At 30.4% G+C, this 22,544-nt stretch overlaps 4 protein-coding genes and 1 long non-coding RNA gene across 9 annotated transcripts; 3 read left to right on the top strand and 2 right to left on the bottom strand.

The window, feature by feature from the left end:
• Positions 1–230: 230 nt before the first annotated feature.
• Positions 231–3,317, top strand: LOC124499546 (bcl-2-like protein 1). The gene is made up of 2 exons (XM_047063471.2): positions 231–1,426; positions 2,910–3,317. The coding sequence occupies exons 1-2, from the start codon at positions 770–772 to the stop codon at positions 3,057–3,059; spliced, it is 807 nt and encodes a 268-aa protein (XP_046919427.1). The 5' UTR covers positions 231–769; the 3' UTR covers positions 3,060–3,317.
• A 3-nt stretch (positions 3,318–3,320) lies between these two features.
• Positions 3,321–3,943, top strand: Polr1H (RNA polymerase I subunit RpI12). Its single transcript, XM_047063472.2, has one exon. The coding sequence runs from the start codon at positions 3,395–3,397 to the stop codon at positions 3,818–3,820; it is 426 nt and encodes a 141-aa protein (XP_046919428.1). The 5' UTR covers positions 3,321–3,394; the 3' UTR covers positions 3,821–3,943.
• crm (cramped chromatin regulator) lies at positions 3,660–17,187 on the bottom strand. 5 transcript variants are annotated; one of them, XM_075735585.1, is made up of 17 exons: positions 17,080–17,187; positions 16,954–17,015; positions 15,436–16,886; positions 15,250–15,366; positions 15,017–15,190; positions 14,673–14,871; positions 14,302–14,612; positions 13,970–14,246; positions 13,756–13,882; positions 13,474–13,693; positions 12,954–13,207; positions 11,973–12,884; positions 7,501–7,594; positions 6,472–7,433; positions 4,120–6,416; positions 3,955–4,057; positions 3,660–3,797 (listed from the first exon to the last, which is right to left on the bottom strand). In XM_075735585.1, the coding sequence occupies exons 13-17, from the start codon at positions 7,542–7,544 to the stop codon at positions 3,775–3,777; spliced, it is 3,429 nt and encodes a 1,142-aa protein (XP_075591700.1). In that variant the 5' UTR covers positions 7,545–7,594; positions 11,973–12,884; positions 12,954–13,207; positions 13,474–13,693; positions 13,756–13,882; positions 13,970–14,246; positions 14,302–14,612; positions 14,673–14,871; positions 15,017–15,190; positions 15,250–15,366; positions 15,436–16,886; positions 16,954–17,015; positions 17,080–17,187; the 3' UTR covers positions 3,660–3,774. The 5 variants fall into 5 exon arrangements, with proteins under 5 accessions (XP_075591700.1, XP_075591702.1, XP_075591701.1 ...); XM_075735587.1 differs by having other exon boundaries at positions 11,973–13,207; positions 13,970–14,206; positions 14,289–14,612; positions 15,017–15,366; XM_075735586.1 differs by having other exon boundaries at positions 11,973–13,207; positions 13,970–14,206; positions 15,017–15,366.
• On the top strand, positions 7,841–11,967 carry ago (F-box and WD-40 domain protein 7). The gene is made up of 2 exons (XM_047063470.2): positions 7,841–8,376; positions 8,444–11,967. The coding sequence occupies exons 1-2, from the start codon at positions 8,358–8,360 to the stop codon at positions 11,569–11,571; spliced, it is 3,147 nt and encodes a 1,048-aa protein (XP_046919426.2). The 5' UTR covers positions 7,841–8,357; the 3' UTR covers positions 11,572–11,967.
• A 72-nt stretch (positions 17,188–17,259) lies between the features above and the next one.
• Positions 17,260–18,616, bottom strand: LOC124496017 (uncharacterized). Its single transcript, XR_006959323.2, has 5 exons — positions 18,414–18,616; positions 18,275–18,346; positions 17,966–18,196; positions 17,743–17,845; positions 17,260–17,650 (listed from the first exon to the last, which is right to left on the bottom strand). It is a non-coding gene; the product is annotated as an uncharacterized LOC124496017 (long non-coding RNA).
• Between the last annotated feature and the right edge of the window lie 3,928 nt (positions 18,617–22,544).

Genomic DNA, 22,544 nt, shown 5'->3' with positions numbered 1-22,544 from the left:
CCAACCATCCAGACGATCTATTTGTGAGGGATGTGAAAAATGGATGGTTCCAAACACACAGCAGTGTGTGTGTGTGTGTGTGTTTGTAAATGAGGACACACCTTCATCACCATTTTTTTTTTTTGCTCGTATTTCATTCATTCATTTATTCATTGAAAAGTTTTTATTTTTTTTCACAATTTACGACCAAACCAACAAAAAAAAAGAGACAACACAATGCTGCTAGCAGTAATAATAATAAAAGCGTTTTATTCAGACAAAAGAATATTGTTTGAATAAAGAAAATTGATTGAAAATAAATAATCGTTCCAAAATAATTAAGAATCAAGAAAAAAAATTATTTGAAAAAATTTACAACAAAAAAATTATTTTTCAAATCAATCTAATGATAAAATTAATAAATTCGAATGATAAATTTTAATCATATACGTTCTATTTGAATGGTCATTGATGGTAGCGGCATTGTGAATGATGCGAATTTTTATTTTCAGACACATCCTTCGCCTTGTGTTCGCTTTTTTCTTTGATATACGCATTTTTTCGTCAATTTCATCATTCATTTCGTTTCTATTTTTTTAGTTTTATTTTTCATTTCGAAAATTTACGAATTTGATCTGGTTACAATTACAACAAACACCAATAATAACAACAACAACAACCGAGTATTCATGATAATTAAATTGTGATCACAAAATTTTGATAATCTTCGTTATTTATATTTGATAAAATCCATTGAAATATTCGATTTTTTTTGTCGAAAAATATAATAATGTCACTACCAAATACGGATACATTGCCATCCACTACATCAACAACAACAACAACAACGATGAATCCGACTACCGCCGATCATCATCATCATCATATTTCTCATCCACATGTTATTCATAATAATAATAATAATAATAATGGAACAAATCAATCGACCGATGAAACAATATATGATCCAATGTTAATGAATCTGGTCAAAGACTTTTTCAATGCGCAATTTGAATTGAAAAAAGCGCAATGTCCATTTCCTTCTTCTTCTTCCTCGTCATCCACATCATCATCATCGAATCAAACATCAATGGTGAACAACAATACTACTAATCAAACATCAATCAATCAATATAGTAGAATACGAATGGCATTAAGGGCATTGGGCAAATCATTTGAAGAAAAATATTCAAGACAATTGTATGATATAATTGTCAAATTGGAATTACAGCCACAGAATGCATGTGCAACATTTCATTGTCTTAGCAATGAAATGTTTGTACAAGGCATACAATGGAATCATATTGTCACATATTTTGTATTTAGTGTGGATTTTGCCTATTATGCTAGCCAAAGTCATGCAGCCACCGTAAATGATGTGGCCAGATGGTTAACCCGTTATACTTTTGAACATTTATTACCATGGATCGAAAAGAATGGTGGTTGGGTATGTGTAATCATTTGATGAATTTAGAAATGTTTTTTTTTCCAATTTTTAAATCGATTCATTGATTGATCAGCTGTGTGTGTGTGTGTTGTTTATCAGGGTCAAGATTTTAAATTTTTTTTTTATTAGATTTCTAAAGTTTTTCTTACAAAACAACAAGTGTCATATGAAATATTGATGCTATAAACAGTCATTGTTAGTTGATCAATTTTCCCATCACTATACTAGTTCCCATGAATGTTTTTGTTGTTGTTTTTGTGTGAGGACCCTAGTTTCTCATAATAATAATTACCATATAGTGCACATGTCACACACACACACACACTTGGGACCTTCGAATCAGTCCCGGGGTTTTCTTCCGATGATAATATACATTACTAGTACGAATACTACTGCTTTACGCTTTACTCTCTATTTGTTTTTCAACAACTCTGTAGTCGATTTCTTTGGGAAAGAAAAAAACTATACTACACCATCATTGAGATATGCGTGTGACCCGACCCGATCGACCCGTCTTGGTTGTTGTTGTTGTTGTCGAGGTCACATTCCATAGCAGGTCGTCGCCGTCATCATCATCCATTGGTTGTTTGAAAGATGTACGGATGGAAAAAAGCCTGGGAGCGAGAGAGTGAAACAAATAACCAAAAAAAAAAATACTTGTTCAGTGATGATTTGTGGTGAGAAATCTTGTATAACAACAACAGCCACCACCACCTTCATCATCAAATTGACCAATATTCAAAGAAGAAGAAAATAAAAGGAATTTATTACAAAATTTGAAGAAAAAATAAAGAATCCTGTTTGTTGTCAAGGTTATTCTTTTCTTTTCTTCGTTTTTTTTTGTTGTATGCATGAATGATGATGATAATGATGAGTGATTCTATTTTGATCTGATAGGTGTGTTTGTTTGTGTGTTTGTGTGAAGACAATAGGATGTGAATGAATGAATGGAAAACAATGAAAAATAATATTCAAGTCATACTGCTGAGGAGTTAGTGTGTGTTAGAAATAGAAATCTGTATACACGGAGATAGTATATTTGGTCTCATTTTTTTCTTCTTTTTTTGCCCAAAATATCATCATCAACAACATGATCATCTGGTAATAATGATGATGATGATGTTTTTTTTGCGGGCGGTAAATGATCAAAAGAAAGCATGTAAGAGAAAGAGCCAATATGACATGAGATTATGTAAGTGTCTGTGTGTGTGTGGTAGATCTTTTTTTGAGAAAAATAAATAAGAATCATCATCATCATCATCAAAAAAAAAATCCTTGACAAACGAACGATGGGAATTGAAAATGTGTCGTACTTTATTATTTGACCTTGTCTTTTCTTTAAATATTACTTTGATGTGTTTTTTTCTGAAAAAAAACCGGATTCTCATAAACTTGACTTGGTTTTTTTTAGATTGTCGTTGACAAATTTTTTTTGTCTTTTTGACAACTTGACTAAATTGTTTTTTTTTACTTTTTCCACTAGGATGGTATCGTTTCATTTGCCCAAGATATTGTTGGTGATGTATCGAATAATGATAATACATTGTTCAATGTGGATCTAAAGAATATATTATGTGGTGCTGCCGGTGCACTTGGTGTACTATCGTTGGGTCTATTTCTTTCATCCAAATGATAAAACTATTTTTTTATACATCTGACTGGAATAATTTTTTTCAAGCAGATTCAAACGTTTCTTTTCTCTCTTCCAGATACATACACGCACACACATAATAAAACATTGATTGATCTCTTAAACACATAAAGCACCGTAAACATTCTGAACAGCAAATATTTTTTACTTGAAATTATCTTTATTAAAAAAAATCAATAATCGCTTGTAATAATAATAAACTTAATCATATATAATAATAAAAAAATAAATTAACATTGATTGGCATGTTTTGAATTAGCGAACATTGTTTATGAAAGGTCCCAAAGAATTTTTTTTTTCAATTTTGCGAAATAAACATGTGTGTGTGTTTGTTTTTAAATTGTTTCATCCATCAAAATCATCATCATTATATATATAAAATAATGAATTCAATTGTATCGAAAGATTTTTGTGCTCGTTGTGGTTCAGTATTACCATTACCAACATTTGAAAATGATTCATCATTAGTTACATGTCCAATTTGTAATCTGACTGTTGATGCAAAACATTTTCATGGACAAGCTACGACCGTACAAAGAATATGGTTTAATCCTAGATCAAATCTAAAAAAACAACGTAACAAAGAAATCAATGCTGATGGTCCAATTGTTGAACGTAAATGTAGCCGCTGTGGTCATGATAAACAAACATTTGCCACATTACAGACACGTTCGGCCGATGAAGGACAAACAATATTTTATACATGTTTAAAATGTGGTGCTAAAGAAAATGAAAATTCATGATTGATTTATCGATCGATCGTTATTATTTTTTTTAATGAATAATTAACAACACATGTGTAAATATTTTCAAAAAACATAAATATCATATATATAATATATATTTACAAATCGCAATTTAATGAATTATAATTTACCATTATGATCAGTCGATGTAATCTGTTCGGCTAGATCGGCAAATTTGGCCATCAAATCGATTGAATTATCTTCGGCAAACGTATTCATATGTGTTTCAATAATCTAATTAATTTAATCAGTCAATTAGTAATTTAGTTTTTTTTTAAATCATTAAAATTACTCACATCGGTAGGTAATGCTGATGCGAATGTTGGAACAGTAACCGGTTCGTCAAGAGTTTCATTCAACATTTTGACCATCGACGATGATTGTATGGAATGTTGATCGTAACCACCACCATCATAATCACCATTATTTGGAAATAAAAATGATCTACCAACATCATCATTATGATTAGAATTGGAAAACCATTCGTTTGTTTTATCCAATTCTTTTGATGCTACTATTGTATTGGTTTGAATCGATAAATTCTGTGTAGATGGCATTAGCTGAAGATATGTTGTTGAATCATTCGAATCGATTGTTGATGATGATGACTTAGCTGTTTCCAATTGAATTGGTATCAATACTGATGATGATTTTTCTGAATTTTTTATTACATCATTAGTTGTAGCGGTCAATACAATCTGCTTAGGTATCGATGTTGTTGTACTATCCGCTGATTGTCGTAGATTCGATGCACGTACCTTTAATAAAACGGTTGATGATTTCGATGTTGATTGTTGTTGTTGATGTGGTGGTTGTGATATCCTATTATTACCATTCATATTAAGTATCTTACTAGGATGATGATTATACATGAATTTATTCACCGGTTTTCCAAAACGACGACCACGAATTTTTAATTCTTTAAGTACTTCATCAACTTTATGTGGATCATCAACACATACAGCTGTCGTACGGTTATTTTTTGTCGTTTTTATTTTTTCATTCACATTTTCATTCGTAATGGAACAAGATTTTTGATGATTCGATTTGCTACTGCTACTACTACTCAGCTGACCAGATTTTGCATCAATCGATTGTTTTGAATTTTTTCCATCATCATCACCATTGACACAATTTGATGATTGTTCCTGATTTGGACAATCATTCAATATTGTTTCCTGTATTATATTCGATAATAATTGTGAACTTGATTGCTGATGATTAGCATTAGTGGTGGTAGTCGTCGTTGTGGTCAAGTTTTTATTCGCTTGTCGTTTACGTGAATTTGATGATGTAGATACAGTGCTATTACATGTTGATTTCTTATAACTCATCAATGTCATATTGGCAGCAATCAAAAATTTTTGTAAAATATTCAATGGTTTAGGTTGAATAGATTCATTATCACAGACGGTTGATGGATCATCGTCAATGATCCAGGTGTATTCAAGAATAATTTTTTCTGGTTGACAAAACAATAGATATAGTTCACCGATTGTAACTGCTTTTCCTTCATTCATTGTCCATCCTATACGTGCTTGTTCGGCTGTTAATAATTGAACCGTTTCGGTCATCATTTCTTGTGAACGTTGTTTTCGATTCGTTGATGTTGTTGTTTTGGATGGATCAACTATTTTTATCGAATGATGATCATTATCGGATATATTTTTCATGGATTCATTATCACAATCCAAATCATCATTCATCATTGGTTTATTAACATTACTGCCACCCCCACCACCACCATCATCTTCATCATTATTATCATCATCATCAATATCACCACCGGCAAGCCATTGTGCTAATGTTTGATTGGCCGGTGGTTCAGGTAAACGAATATCTTCATCATCAACATTTGAATTTGTGATTGTCGTATCAATCGAATCTTGATGTTCAAAAGTATTTTTCCATTTGTCAGAATACGATAAATCATTCTTTGTATCATTCATATGATTAGGTGATATTTCTAATTCTTCATTCATTGAATCCAATAATTTAAATAGATCAACTGGTTGTTGTGGATCATCTTTACCATTATCATCTTTAACATCTTTAGTATCACATTCATTATTTGAATCTTTTGATACTGGTAAATCTGTTGTTGTAGTTGTTGTAGATTTTTTTGCAGCAGCAGATTTTTTATTCATTTTAGATTTTTTCATCAAACCACTATTTGTATCGTTGAACATATTTTTCATATATGCCGAAAGTGAAAGATCAATCTGACCAATGCCATGTGTTGTTGAACGATATGAATGATATGATATAGAATTAGCTGTCGATTTGAGTGTAACATCACATAATCGGCTAGAATTTCGGGCACGTAAACGAAGCCGACATTTGTCATTATTATTACTATCTGATTGATCAATCGATGAATCACTGACGGATGAACGAATCCGATTTGCATTCCATCGTTTTTCTAGATAACAAATCAATGTTGATAATCGTTGTTGCATACCAAGACGGGTTCGTAATCTTGGATTCTGTGCAATAGAATGTACACGTATCCAATCTGCGTTTGTAGCCGGTATTAATTCGATACCAATCTCTTTTGGCATCGATGGCTGTGTAGCTGGTTTATTTATTTTATCTGATGATCAAAAACAATCAATCAAACATCAATTAATCAATCAAATTAAACTTACTATCAATATTGTGTATCTTTTTCAATGCATTACAAACCGGTGTACGAATACGAACATTTTTACCTTTCATTTTAACAACAGTATAACCATAATCAACTAATTGCTGAAGGCTAACATTCAATCGGCAATCAACTTTTGAGCCAAATTTTTTCCATATTTCACCATAATTAATAAGACCATAAATTTCTTGTACACCTTTTTCCACATCTGATGATATTTTCAATAATTGTGATATTTTATGCCACATACGATAATAAAAATGACGAACTTGTTCATAATTTTTTATCAATTCCGATGCAATACCTTTCTTTTCACAACGTGATGCAATATATGATTGAATATGTGGAAAATCTTTACCATGTTCTCCTAGTGCTTCAAAAAACCAACGAATATCATCTTCGGTCCATGCTTGAATTTTACGCAATGATTTTCCTGAATTTGAATTTTGAGAGTTCGTTCCAGTTGCATTAGTGGTGCTGCTGCTACTGTTACTTGTTGTGACATTGTTATTCAAAGCAGTACTTGATATATTCGATGCTTGATTTGGTTTCTGATTTGATGGATCAACAGCTGAAATGTTATTGCTTTGATCACATTCAGAAATTTGAGCTTGTTGTTGTAGATCATTATGATCTGATGTTGATGATGTAACCAGATTTGAATTCTGTTGTTGACTTTGATTCAAACGTTTTAAACTTAATATTCGATTTGATTTTCTTCGAATACCAAAATGATCATTTGACACTGGTAATGGTGTCTTGAAATTATCCGTTTCATTTGTGGTTGTTGTCGCCGTCGTCGTCGTCGATGGTGGTGATGAGCCTGAACTAACATTTTGATCATCAGGTAATGATTCCTGTTGTTGTTGTTGTGAAGGATGATTGTTTAGTGGCGATAATGATTGTTTTGCCGATGATTGTTCATCCAACAAACTCGAACATTCTATCTCAACATCATTTGTACTATAATTTTTACAAAAAGAAAAATTAAAAAATTATTCAATTCAATTTTGTTGACGATGAAACTCACTTATCCAAACGTCTTCTTTTGATTGTTCTCATTATTGGAGGCATCTGTAGATCCTGTCAACATTTTTTTCATCGGAAAATTTTCTTATATTTCACTTCATCCACACAAAAACACAAAGTTTAATGTCGAATTTTGTTCAACGAAAAAAAAATGAGAAATTTTTTTTGGCATTTGAGAAACAAAAATAAAATGTCAACAAAAATAATAACAACAACTCGTGACGACTCGTCTTTTAATGATAGCTCCATATGGCCATACATAAAGTACGTTATGTGTGGAATTTTAATTTTCAATTTCAAGCCCAAACAATAAACAACAGACACAAGGCGAGGTGTGTGTGTGTGTGATGGTGATGGTGATGGTTATGAGCACACAGTGGTGGTCACCGTTTTTTTTTGTCTTCTGTTGTCGTCGTGCATATATTGATAGCTGCCAGCCAGATACATTCTCACATTTATTTTCAATTCAATTTCAATCCAACGAACTTTGTCTTGAAATTTTTTTTTTTTAATATTTGCACCTCCCTCTCTTTTTTATCCCGAACACTTTTTACACAAACACTCTGAACTTTATCACATTTAGCCCCAGGAAAAGACTGGCCCCATTTTTTTTTCATCTTTGTCCTTTGTTTCACCTGTGTGTGTGTGTATGTTTCGGATACATTTCCTGCATGCATATGTTTTGTTGAAAACGTTGTTCATTTTTATTATTATGGTTTTTAATCATCTTATGTAGTTCTGGTTTCTGGATCATTATCGATTAGAATCTATTTTATTTATTTTTTTTTTTAAATTAATTCACATTATTTCTGAAATTTACTTTGAATTTTTTGTTTTACATACACAAACATTTCATCCATGCTTTCGACGAATCAAAGTATGTATTTTTTTTACATTTTCAAAATTAAAATTCAATTTTTAAATTTTTTTTGTTTTTTTTTCAGACGCCGATTATATCAATGTACATAGTAAACGTAAAAAAGAAAATCTAATCAATTTTGATCAAACATCACCAACAAAAAAATATAAAATATCATTCAATGAAAGTGATTTACCAACAACAACAACGAATAATAACGATAATTCCACCATCATCCCCATCACCACCATCAACAACAACGTGGCCATCAATCATAATAATAATAATAACGGCAAAAGGCCAATACCACCAAATTTGGAACAATGGCTAATGATGTTTCATCAATGGTCAAATAATGAACGTATTGTTGCATTAGATTCATTGGTTACAAGTGAAATATGTGAAATACAACAAATGAGACATTTATTATCGATAATTGAACCACAATTACAACGTGATTTTATTTCATTATTACCTAAAGAATTATCATTATATGTATTATCTTTTCTTGATCCACCGGATCTATTACGTGCAGCTCAAACATGTCGTTATTGGCGTATCCTATGTGAAGATAATCTTTTGTGGCGAGAAAAATGTCGTGAAGAAGGTCTACTGGATGATCATGAAACATTAACCGATTTATTTGCATGTCGTATATCGTCATCATCATCGATTTCAACAACAACGATTGGTCAACCGTCCAAAATTATTATTGGCAATAAATCGCCAACAACACCAACAACAACCACGGGGCTTAAATTTAATTCATCATCATCATCATCAGGTCATCATCATAATCAAACCACCATCAATAATACAACGACAACAGCAACAGCAGAATTTTCTGAATATAAATTAGCCTATCTACAACATAAAAATATTGAATTTAATTGGCGTTATGGTATTCTAAATTATAATTCAAATAATAATGATGATGATGATGATGATGAACATTCATCGATTGCAATGAATCTATCGCAACAACAACATAATCATCAGGCACAAGAAAATAATAATTCCATACAAATTGATAATCCATCATTATGTGTGAATAATAATAATAATAATAATAATAATAGATCAAATAATGGTTTATCATCAAATTTAGTTAATAATTCCAATTCCAATTGTACATCATTATCATCATCATCATCATCGTTATTATCATCAACATGTGAACCTAAACCAAGAAAATTAAAAGAAATTCTTCATTTAAAAGGTCATGAAGATCATGTGATAACGTGCCTACAATTTAATCCTACCTCGAATATAATTGTGAGTGGTAGTGATGATAATACATTAAAAGTATGGTCAAGTATAACAGGAAGATGTTTACGTACATTATCTGGCCATACTGGTGGTGTTTGGTCATCACAATTATCTATTGATAATATTGTCATATCAGGCTCCACGGATCGTACATTACGTGTTTGGAATGCATTGAATGGACAATGTTTGCATACATTATATGGTCATACATCAACAGTTCGTTGTATGTCATTACATGGGCCAAATGTTGTATCCGGTAGTCGTGATACAACATTACGAGTATGGAATATTGAAACTGGTGAATGTGTCCATGTACTTGTTGGTCATATAGCAGCCGTACGTTGTGTACAATTCAATGGACAGCTATGTGTATCCGGAGCATATGATTATCTGGTCAAAGTTTGGGATGTAAAATCAGAAACCTGTCTACATACATTGGAAGGTCATACGAATCGTGTTTATTCATTACAATTCGATGGTCGTCATATTGTATCCGGTTCATTAGATACATCTATACGTGTTTGGTGTGCTGAAACTGGAAAAAGTAAACATACATTGATTGGACATCAATCATTAACATCTGGTATGCAATTAAGAAACAATATACTTGTATCCGGTAATGCTGATTCAACTGTACGTGTTTGGGATATAAATACTGGACAATGTTTACAAACATTATCCGGTGCTAATCGTCATCAATCGGCTGTAACTTGTTTACAATTTAATTCAAAATTTGTCATTACATCAAGTGATGATGGTACGGTTAAATTGTGGGATGTAAAAAATGGAGAATTTATACGTAATCTTGTTACATTACCATCGGGTGGTTCTGGTGGTGTTGTATGGCGTATACGTGCATCAAATACTAAATTAGTTTGTGCCGTTGGTTCACGAAACGGTACTGAAGAGACAAAATTGTTGGTATTGGATTTTGAAACACCACTTTATACATCATCATCATCACCTACATCATTATTATTGAATAATGACACATTTATCAATCATAATAATAATAATAATGGATCGAAATTATCGTCTTGTGATTTCAATATTATGATGCCAAATAATAATCATAATGATTCCTCACCTGTAACACCAATATTTGGTCCATCCATTAATAATAATCAAGTAAATTACAATGATAATAATAATAATCCTCATAATGATGATGATGATGACGATAATGACCAATCACTTTCATTTCCATCCACCGCCAATCATAATCAACATACATCAACATCATCATCTACTTCCACTTCTTCTTCAACATCCACCACATCTTCATCGTCGTCATCATCATCATCGGATTCGTTGAATCGTTTATCATCATTTTGTTATAATTGTAAATATGGATATATTGATTTTGAACAACAGCAGCAACAACAAAAACAATCAGATGTTGGCCATAATAATAATAATAAATCATCATTAACATCGACACCATCATCATCACAATTAATATTGAATTCGATCTCATCATCATCATCATCGATATCATTACAATCAATATCATCATCATCATCATCATCGATATCATTACAATCAATATCATCATCATCATCATCATCGTTGACAACAACGAAAAAATTGAATGATGGTCTGACAGCAACGATTAATAGTCATAATAAGGCAAGTGAACAAACTTCCACTGAACAACAGCAACAAAGGTCATTATTATCAAAACATTCAAACATGGATCTAGATCCAGATGATGAACAGGCAACTATAATCGAAGAAGATGGTGTTGACGTTATTATGAAAAATCATCAAAATCAACAACAACAACAACACGAACAAGAACAGCATACAGAAACTGAAACAACGGAATCATTGGAAAACAATAGTGATGACAATAATCATTCCAAAAAAAATGTTAATAGCGATCTAGACGTCGTTATATCTGAAGATCATCATCATGATGATGATGAAAATAGCCAAATTTAACATTTTCACATAAATATTATCTTTCGCACAGATGACAACGACGTGGCGATCATTTTATTTTTTTTTTTGTCTGTTTTATTTGTTTCATTTTATTTGTGTGTAAAAAAAATTCAATTTTTCTATATATATTAAAATAAACAAATGACATATATGTTCAAACACATAACATATGATGATACACACACACATCATGCCTGATTTGTATACTCATTTTTTTCATTTAAACATAGACAAAACAAAACACGATTTGACCATTTCTATACTATATATAGAGCAATTTTTTTCCAATTAAAATATTACACAAAAATCAAGTACAAATGTCAATTTTTTCTATACACTACCTTATAAACAATTGAATTTTTTTTAAATAAATTATTTCAAAATTTTTTGCAAAAACATACCGTGTGTGTTTGATGAAACTTTCACCGGGTGAAAGAATTTTTTTTTTTCATTCTTCTTCTTCATCACTAAATTCCTGAATAATGTTGTATACTTGAACCAGAAAAAAAAGCCATTGAACTTGAAATATTGAAAAACGATTTTTTTTCCTTTGAGATTTCATGAATTCATTCATTTTTTTTTCTTTCGTGAACGGATTAGGTTGGTTGACCGTGATGGTGGATATATTATCATCGGTTACATTATAAATAATAATAATAACAAGCAACGGTCAAACATGATAATTATCATGTCAGAAAGTAATCATCATCATCATCATATGATCAGAATCTTTTTCGATAGCCAAATAACCCTTTTCATATAAAGAGTTCATATTATAATGATGATGTAATATTTATATTAAAAAAAGGAATTCCATGATGATGATGGTGGATAATAAACTTTCAAACATTCTTTTGTTCCTTATCACATGCACACACACACACACACGTTGATGGCTTGATATCATGAAAATTTCTTCGATTGGAATTTTTTTTTTTTTTGCTTAAATGAAAGGATAAGATGGCTACTAGCTGTCAGTTATGAATTTTGAAAATTTCATTTTTTTTTATTTCTCATTTGAAAGGGTTAACAAGTGCGTCCAATGAAATGAAATGGTTATTGGCCTTTTCTTTTTTCTTTTTTTTTTTTTGTTTTCTCTCTCATTCATTGAATAACATTACACATCTCAGTTCATTAACATTTCGTTCTATTGACCGGATTGAAAAATATTTTTCTTTTCTTGTTGGTGGTCGTCAACTACTTGATGATGATGATGATTAAAAGTTGGCAATATTCAATTTCAAATTGTTTGATTTTCGCGAATATTTCGCAGATGGAAAAAATTTTCTTTTCTTTGTTTATCGTCTTCAACCCTTCAAATGAAAAATACAGGAAGAATGGTTGAAAATTTTCGGATGAACCAACCAACCAACCAACAATACCTGATCACACTGAATCGTTGATCAATATTTAATCGATGGAATTTTTTTTTTGTTTGTTTCGTCTTCAAATTATTATTATAATAAAACACTTGAGGGTTTTATTCTTTTCTTTTGTCGATGATCATAATGGCCACTTCCATCATGATGATCGATGATTGTTTTTTTAAATCTTTTCAAGGTTAATCTAATTAATCATTACAGAACATTTTGATCTTTTCAAATTGAATTCTGTTCATTCATTCTGTTGCCGATGTCTATTGTTGAATATAGAAAATAAAATGTTGCACATGGAAAAAAAATATTGATTATTCATCAATCAATTAATTAATTCAATCAATTCGCATTCATTGATCAGTTGATTGATCAATGATGCCGTGTGTAAATGATTGCTCATCGATTTGATTGACTTGCGTACAATAATTGTACACATTGTATATACACATATATATTGTATGAACGAATGTCTCCGACCGTCTTTTTTTTCTTTCGTTTTCATTCGCACGATACAATGTATACTTACCAACGACAAAGAATCCTTTTTATTGATCACGACGATGATTGGACAAAAAAAAATTCCATTCAATTTAATTCGATATTTTCAGGAAAAAAAAGTTGGCAGATGGTTTCACACAACGATCAGAATAATACGTAATTGAAATTAAACACCATAATCATCATCGGCAGCAGCATTCTTTTTTTATCTTTTGTTGACATTTTCTTGTTTGATTAATCGATAATTACTGATCAGTAAAAAAAACGATGCAATCATTCATCTTTTCATATTTATATTTCCGGTGCTTACATTCTATTTTTTTTTTACCACATTTAAATCCATGATTATGATGAAAGAATGATTAAATAATTGATTATTCGATTCGTGATAATAAAATTATAAATTGTAATCAATTTCCGGTCGGGGAATTTATCGTCTGGTAAATCAAAAAAAAAAAAAAAAAAAAAAAGAAAGGGGATTATTGATGATGATGATGAGATAAAAATTTTTTTTTTTCACATACCAATATTACACACACACAAACACGTGTCCATCTTCAAAATCTTTTTTTTTCTTTCTTCTTCAATTTTTGATTCGATTCATTCATTCATTCATTAAAAAAAAATTATTTCTCCCATTATATTCACCAATCAATTTTGTCTTCCGAAATTTTGAATAATTTTCTTCTTGTCTATACCAAGATGATGATGATGATGATGATGATGAATGGCTACTATCTTGTCATTCATTTATTTATCGGCTATTCAAGTGTCAAGGAGAGAAAGAAAGAATGAAAATTACTATTAATATATAATGAAATGAATGGCATTATAATGGCACACCAAAATTTCATACCAAAATCGAAATCTATTTGTGTGTATGAGATGATTAAAAAAGAATAATAAATTGCAATCGTCGACAAATCATATACCCCAATGTCCTTGACATGAATAATAAAAGGGAAAAATGAAGGAAAATTTTCATATTTTTTTCGGTGGCTTATTGGTTGATTGTCGAAAAAAATTTTCATTTTTTTTTGTTTGTTTGCTCTATTCATAATGTTTCAATCACGATTGGGCTTCAACATTTTATCCATAGATTGATGATGATGATGATGATGAATCATTAATGAAATCAGATTTTTTCTTTTTTTGTTCCTAAGAAATCTACAAGACAAATTGAAGAATGGATTATTGGATTAGAATCTTAATCATTATCATCATTACCATCATTAAAATTATTTGAGGATTACGTTAATAATAATGGATAGCCATGTCGAATGGATGACAATTGGAATTTGAATTAGGATGGTATTCTCTTTCAACATCAGTAATTGTCATGCAAATTTCAAATGATTTGTGTGTTTGCGTGTCTTCTTCTTTGAAATTCATTTTCCAGAAAAATGTTTCTGGTCAAAAAGATACACTAATAGAGAGAATAGAAAATGACAAAAATTATTAATTGATTTGGCCAAAAAAAAAAGAAAAAAAAAACAGCAAAAACATTTGTTACATTCACACCCACGACGTCATCATTAATAAAAAAAGGTGTTAGCAATCGATTAACATACCAAATGACATCGGAAAAAAAATTCATCAGTGGTCATGGTTTGTATTCGAATTCGAATTTGTTCATAAAAAAAAATTTTCATTCATATTCGATTTTTTTTCCAAATCAACCAATTAATCAATCAAACAAACAAAAAAAATCATAATTAATTGCAGCGAATGTCTGGAAATTTTTCCTATGTTGAAATGAATGAAAAAAATCAAAGATTAAAAAAAATATGAAAATCTTTCGGACCCCCTTTCATTTTATTTATGCTGTGGTCAATTTTGATTGATTTTCTTCAATTCGATTGTATTTGTAGATGAATCATCATCATCATTTTTTTAATGATCATTCCACAATATTTCATCGCTATATGGAAAAAAAATTAATTCAATTAATAAATTATCATAATTAGATAATTTATACATGACTATATACCATTATTTGCATTGTCTCGAAAAAATGTCGATTATTAATAATCGATATGCAACATCAGTAGTAGTAGTAGTAGTAGTTGGCCATAATCAAATATTCGAAATTTTTTTTCCATTGTGTGGTATGATTTTTTTTTCTTTTCAATTCATTCCATCTTGAAATGGAATTCGACGATGACGATGGTACCATCAATTCCAGAATTCCATTATTGTTTTTTTTCTTTTGCTTCATTTCTACATTTATTTTCAACAAGTCTTTGTCTTGAATACGTATGATGATGATGCTGATGATGACGATGATGATGAAGATGTGTTCAAGGTCTACGTGTTTTTCTTCTGAATGGATTTTTTTTGCAACTGTATATTTCATTATCATTATTATTATATTTAATTTTTTTTCCCATTTTGTCGATAGATAGTGAACATGATGATGTTGACGAGATTGTGTACAGAAAAAAATGATGATGATGATGATGATGATGATGATTTGATTGAACATTTGTATTTTCAAAACAATTCGGATGATGGTGATGAGCCTTCGAGGCCATCCATCCGGCCAAGAAATGAGAAACATAATTTTGAAAATTATCGAAGCGATATATCGATTATAGATCATCAATAAATTAATTTTGTCCATTTCTTTTGTATATTGGTAAAATTTGAAATAAAAAGTATTTTCATTTTCGTTCATCCATTGAAATAAAGGGTTGAAGGGTTCATTCATTCATTTCTTTTTTTTTTGTTTCCACCATGACCAATGATCGATCGATCAATGATTCGAATCGAATTTTTTTTTCTTTGATTTGATTGGATTCCAATTCTTCTATTGTGCATGAATAGTTTGAAATTTTTTTTTCATTATTTCTTAAATGAAAAAAAAACAAACTTTCATTATGTCAAAATAATTGGATGACATTGAAATTGAAAACAAATTCCAATCATATACAAAAGTAGGGTCCAATTGATTGTCGTTATTCTTGTATGATGACCAATGATGGACCATGACGAAAAATAATCATTTCAGCAAAATAAAAGTGTTTGTTGATTCAACCATATAATTAACATTTGCTGTTGTTTTGCAATTGTTAGGTTTTTTCTTCATTCATTCATTCGTTCACATTTCGATCATTCATCTTGAACTTTAGGAATTCAATAGATTTTCAGCCGGTTTTCGATTCAAACACCACCAAATGAATGTATAATTTTTTTTCTTCTCTTTCTTCATGTTTGTAACAAATTCCAAATGATGGACGGTCAAAAAATTTTCTTTATTTCTTTTAACACAAGGACCATGTATCGATAATGACAGTATTTCGTCATTATGTTACATAATACAATATATATATATATAACACAAACATGGTCGCGCGGGTTTTTTCTTCATCCATCCAACAATAATCATCATTATGTTTTCTTTTTCTTTTTCGTTTTTTTTTCGTTACTGGGAAATTGTCTCTATTTGAAAGTAAATCGATAAATGATGGTGAACAAAACAAAACAAAACATAAAAAAAAATACAGACCACATCATCATTTTGTCCATATTGAACACAACACAACTGCTTGTAATCCTCGTAATTCGTCACTAAATAAATTTAAAAAAAAAAGAAATGTCAAAAAACATACAGTCATTCATAATCGGTATTTACCTGTAATAAATGAATATGCCAATGTTGAAAATCCTGGATGATGTCTGTGTGTATATATCGTTTATCATCATTATAACGAAAAACGAATCTTTTTCTTCGTTTTTTTTTCTTCTGGTTAAAAAAAATTTATTGAACCCCAGGATTGAATTTTTTTTTCATCATTTCTCTCTGGACACTAACCTGGAAATTTTTTCTTTTTTTTGATTTAACCTGTCTCCCTTGTACATATATAAAATGAATGAAAGTGAAAACGAAAAAAAAGGAAAATTTTTGAAATTCTTCGAAGAAAAAAAAGATTCAGGTGTCATCATATCGATCGATCACTTTTTTTCATATCTATCTTTTTTTTGGCCTCGTTGAAAATGCTTTTTTCCCTTTCAAAGGTTTTTCAGTTTCTATTTTCGATGATGATGATGATGATGATTATAATTGCCATCACCACATCATCATCATTATCATTGACATATGCAAGCTGACTATGTGTGACCAAGTGTGTGTGTATAATTTATTTTTAATTACTAAAAAAAATTGTTGAATGATCATTATCAGTGTCTTTTTCATTACATTCACACTCATCACGATCACAAGATATGTAGAGAGAGAGAGAGAGAGAAATAAAAAAAGATAATTATTGCACAACAACAAAATAAAAGGTGAACATACCTGGTTCATCATCAACAATCATCATCTTCATCATCATCATTTATCGATTAATTGATAAATTATTAACAAACAATGAAAAAAAATTGGACAAATTGGCAATGGCCTTATATTATTATGGATCGAAGTGAATGCCAAATAGAAAAAAAACATGAAATAAAAATAAAATAATCGATAATCGATTGCATACATGAAACATGAATTCAATTCAAATTTTTCCACTTACATATGGATCTTGATTGTATTTCGTCGTTCCATAACATACAACATACGTTCGATAATAATCAAAAAAAAATAATGGCTGTTGTGTCGAACATTTGGATGCCCAGAAAAAAAAACAAAATCGATAATAATCGTTGTCAATGACAAAGATATCAAATTGATTGATAAACGTTGTTTCAGGATTTCCGGTGATCAGATAAACTGTGTGTTCGGTTGATTTGATAAAACTTTTTTTCTATTTTTGTTTTTGGATAAAGAAAAAAAATGATTCATAAAAAAAAATTTTTTTTGTCATTCACTCACTATGACTTACCTGATGAATATAATAATAACCACATTTCAATGAATTATTGCATAACTATTGCGTAGGATTTTGCGTTTTGTTCTGTTGTGTTGGTGAATGACAACCAAAAATGAACAACAAAAAAAATTTCGTTTAATTGATTCATTACCTTAAATGATTTTCGATTAAAACGTGAACCAAAACAAAACAAAACAAACAAAAAAAAAGAATTCGAAAATCAACTCTTTCATCATCATCATGATCTAATAATAACGATAAAAATTAGTCATTATTAAAAATTTTTGTGGAGAAAAAACTTTTTTTTTCAAATTTTTGAAATTTGATCCATTTCATTTTTGGATTGTAATTTGAAAACCATCCATCATCACAACAAACAGGATGACAATATAAAATGTCATGTGATTTTTTGGTATTATGTTCGAAAAAGTCGTCTATTTTGACCGCGAATGATTGGCCATTTTAACTTTTCTTTGTGCCCTCGGTGTTTTTTTTTTTTTTGTTCAATTTATTTATTCGAATTCGGGAATTAGTTTTTTTTCCACCACAAAATCATTCATAAATAAATCAAATCATCATCGAAATTCATGTGACAAACCTTGACAATAACAAGTAAAAAAAGTATTAATAATCGGTGAGGTAAGTGGCAAAAAAAAACCTCGTATTAACCGTGTGTGTAATTGTTTCGTTTTTGACACATTTCGCATAGACCATATTATCAACTGTGTGTTTATTCATACTTGGCCTTTCCGTCATCATAATCAATTTTCAAAGTTCAAGTTCAAGTATTATTATATATGATGATAATCGGTCTGTGTCTGTATTTGGTGAGTAAATGTTCTTGTGCATGTTAAATAATTTATTTATCACACATTTTTTTTTGTTCAATTTCTAAACTCTCTCATATACGACTACGGATGTAGTTGATCAAAACTTCAGAGGGTATGCCTGTCTTAAAGATGAAAAAAAAGAAAGAAAAAAACAATAACTTTGTTTCTTTCGGCAAAACAGCAAAAACAACGATTATTTAAGCAATTTGTTCCTTGTCTCTTGTGTTTGTTCGCCAACAAGAGAAAAAAAATCAACTTTGTATGGATCAAATCATCATCATCATCGTCGTTCATCGTGGTTTTTTTCTTTCTTGGCCATTGGCCATTTTTTTCTTTGGCTATTTACTCACTGTCACAACTGTTTTTGTGGTTTGCCTCTCTCTCTCTCTCTCTCTCTCTCTCACCTTCAAATGATCACCATGTTGATGCGCCTTATCTTTCAGGCTTGGTTGATCAAACAATATATTTCTTTTATTGTCTCGCTTTCTGTTTTTTTTATTCTTTCATTCTTTTGGTCTTTTTTGTGCATTTCCTTATTATCTCCATCATAATCATAGTCGTCGTCGTCGTCGTTGTTGTTGTTGTTGTGGTGGAAATGGCAACTTTATTTCGTTTGCCATTCATTGACCGTCACCGTCAGGTTTGAATTTGAATCTCACCTGTCGTTGTCCTATCATCGTCATCATCATCATCATTCTCATAATCGAACAATCTGAAAAAAATGATGATGACGACAATATCACACCATCATCGTCATCATCATCATAATTTACAATTCATATGATGATGATGATGATTATTATGACCATCGATTGACTTTGAAACAAAAAAATATATTTGATGGTCATCGATGTCTAACCTTTGGTTTTTTTTATAAAATAAAACGTTTACGTTAACCGATCATCATCAATTTATATATTACATAATAATAATGACCAAAAGAGAAAGAGAAACCCGAATCGGTGTATGATATCCTCTCTTTTTGTATTTTCGCTTTTTTATGGACCATACAACAAGTTGTTGTCCATGATGATGATGATGATGATGAAAAAAGCGGCGCCAAACTTGCAAATAACAACGAAATGAAAACGACGTGTTGATGGCACAGCTAGACTATTGATGATAATGATGATGGCCACGTAGACACAGGTACGACAGGTAGATACACCGACCCTCTTTTTTTCTCTCTCTCTCTCTCTCTCTCTCTCTCTATGAATGGCCAGGGTCCAAGTGTAAAAGTGAAAGTAAAGTTTTTTTTTTGTCGAAAACACCACCTTTTTTTCTTGATTTATTCAGAAAAAAATGATGGTTTACAACCAGATACGAACACAAAAAAAAACAACAACAACAAGTTGACCCCGTGAATGATAGTAAGGAAAAAAAATTGAAATGAAATGTTACGTCACGCGAAAGTGAATCGCAAATAGGAGAAGAAGAATTGAAATATGAATGGTCGAAATAAGAATAAGAAGTGTGTGTGTGTGTGTGGTGGTAAATTGAAAGTAAAATTTTTTTTTTAAATGAACTAAAAAATCAATGATGATGAGAACCAAAGAAGTCTCTAGAAGAAGAAGAAGAAGTTTGAACTAAACCAGATTATACAATGAATCAATGACTGAATAATGATGAATCCTATAGAAGAAAAAAAAATCAAAATTTTTAAAATTTGGTTCACAGTCAGTGGGCCAACAACCATCGTCCGAATATGGTGAATGGTGATGGTGGTTGTGTAGTAGTGAAGTCCGGTGATTAACCTAGTAATTTTTTTTTCCCATTATCATCATCATCATCACCGAATGAAATGGTAAAAAACAACGACAACAACAACAGCAGCAAAAAATTTCAATTTCAATTTTTTTTCTACCATTCAGATTTCATGATTCTCTTCTTTTGCTTCGTGGTATACATCACCATCACCATCACTCTCTTTTCTTTAATCTGATTTTCTGATTTTTTTAAGTTTAAGTTTAAAAATTCTACTTTAACTTTTGAATTTCAGGTTTATATAAATGATTTTTTTTTCTTTCTGTGCAAGTACATTTTTTTTTTGATCCTCTTTACATTTTTTTTCTTTTTGATTCTTTTTGTTGTTGTTGGCAGCAATAGCATCAGGTTTGCATGATTCGTGTATCTATAAGGGCAAGAATTCTTTTTGGTGGTCATCTAGGGCCAACCTTGTATTGTATTGATGAAATTGGTTTTTTTTTTGCCCACTCACCATCATCATTTCGATCATCATCATCACCATCGATATTGATCTTGAAAATTGTGTCTTTGTGTGTGTGTGTGAAAATTGTTGTTTTTTTTGGTGTTTTGTATCGAATGTAGTCAGGAATTTTTTTTCTAAGAATGAAAATTGTACAAAAAAACGTGTTTGTCGTGCAATAAAATGATTGTATATGATTGAATGTCATTGTCTCTGTGTGTGTGTGCGCGCGCTCGTGTTTGAAAATCAATTGAATTTCAATCAAATTTAATTCAAATCAATTAATTGATTCAATCATCAATATATTTATATATTCATTACCCTTTGAACAGAAATATAATGCAATGAACAACAATTCAATGTTTTTTCATTATTATGATGATGATTTGATTTGATTCAAATTAAATTATGTGTGTGTGTATGTGTGTGCATGTATTGTGTGTTTGTTTAAATATTGTGGCCACATGTTACCACCACCACCACCTGTAGGATTGTTGTTGTTGTTGTTGTTGTTATTGTTGCTGTTTAGATCGGATATTGTTCCCTTTCCTACCATCTTTCCTATCATCACTATTTAATTAAATATATACATTCATGTCCATGTTTTAAATGTTTAAATAAACAATTATCAAATTATATGCAATGATGATGATGATGTCGTTGGAGGTTATAGATGACATGAAAAATATTCCACGACCGAAACAAAACACACACACACATACATATCAATCTATGCATCATCGTCATCACCATAACGGACATTCAGACACATGTTTTTATTTGTAAATACCTAATAACTGATTGGCTATTCTTTTGTTTTTCACATTTTCTTTTCATACACGATTGATGGCGATGATGCATAGATTGATATGTATGATGAGAGAATTTCACTCATCTTTATTTCATTTTTTCAAGAATCCAGTGTATGTATGTTTAAATTGGCCAGTTTTTTTCCATCATATATATTTCCATTGATAAGTTTTAGCCACAAGATCATCATGAATGATGATCATCATCAGTATTCTATTGACAATTTTTTTTACTTTATAAATCTTGATATAAAAGAAAAGAGAAAGATTGACGGATTTTTTTTTAAACACAATGCTATAATGGTCTGTGAACTTGAAATTGAAAATTCATTTTTTTTACTGAATGAATTCTGTGCATGAAAAAAAAATGAAAAGATGAAATGAAAAAGATATTCTCCCTCCCCCCACTGTGATTTGAATTGGCCAATTATCTCTCT

This window comes from Dermatophagoides farinae, chromosome 2 (genome assembly GCF_024713945.1).
Source record: "Dermatophagoides farinae isolate YC_2012a chromosome 2, ASM2471394v1, whole genome shotgun sequence".
Lineage (NCBI taxonomy): Eukaryota > Metazoa > Arthropoda > Arachnida > Sarcoptiformes > Pyroglyphidae > Dermatophagoides > Dermatophagoides farinae.
Note: the sequence above shows the minus strand (reverse complement) of the source record. Positions and strands in the feature narration are given on the sequence as shown.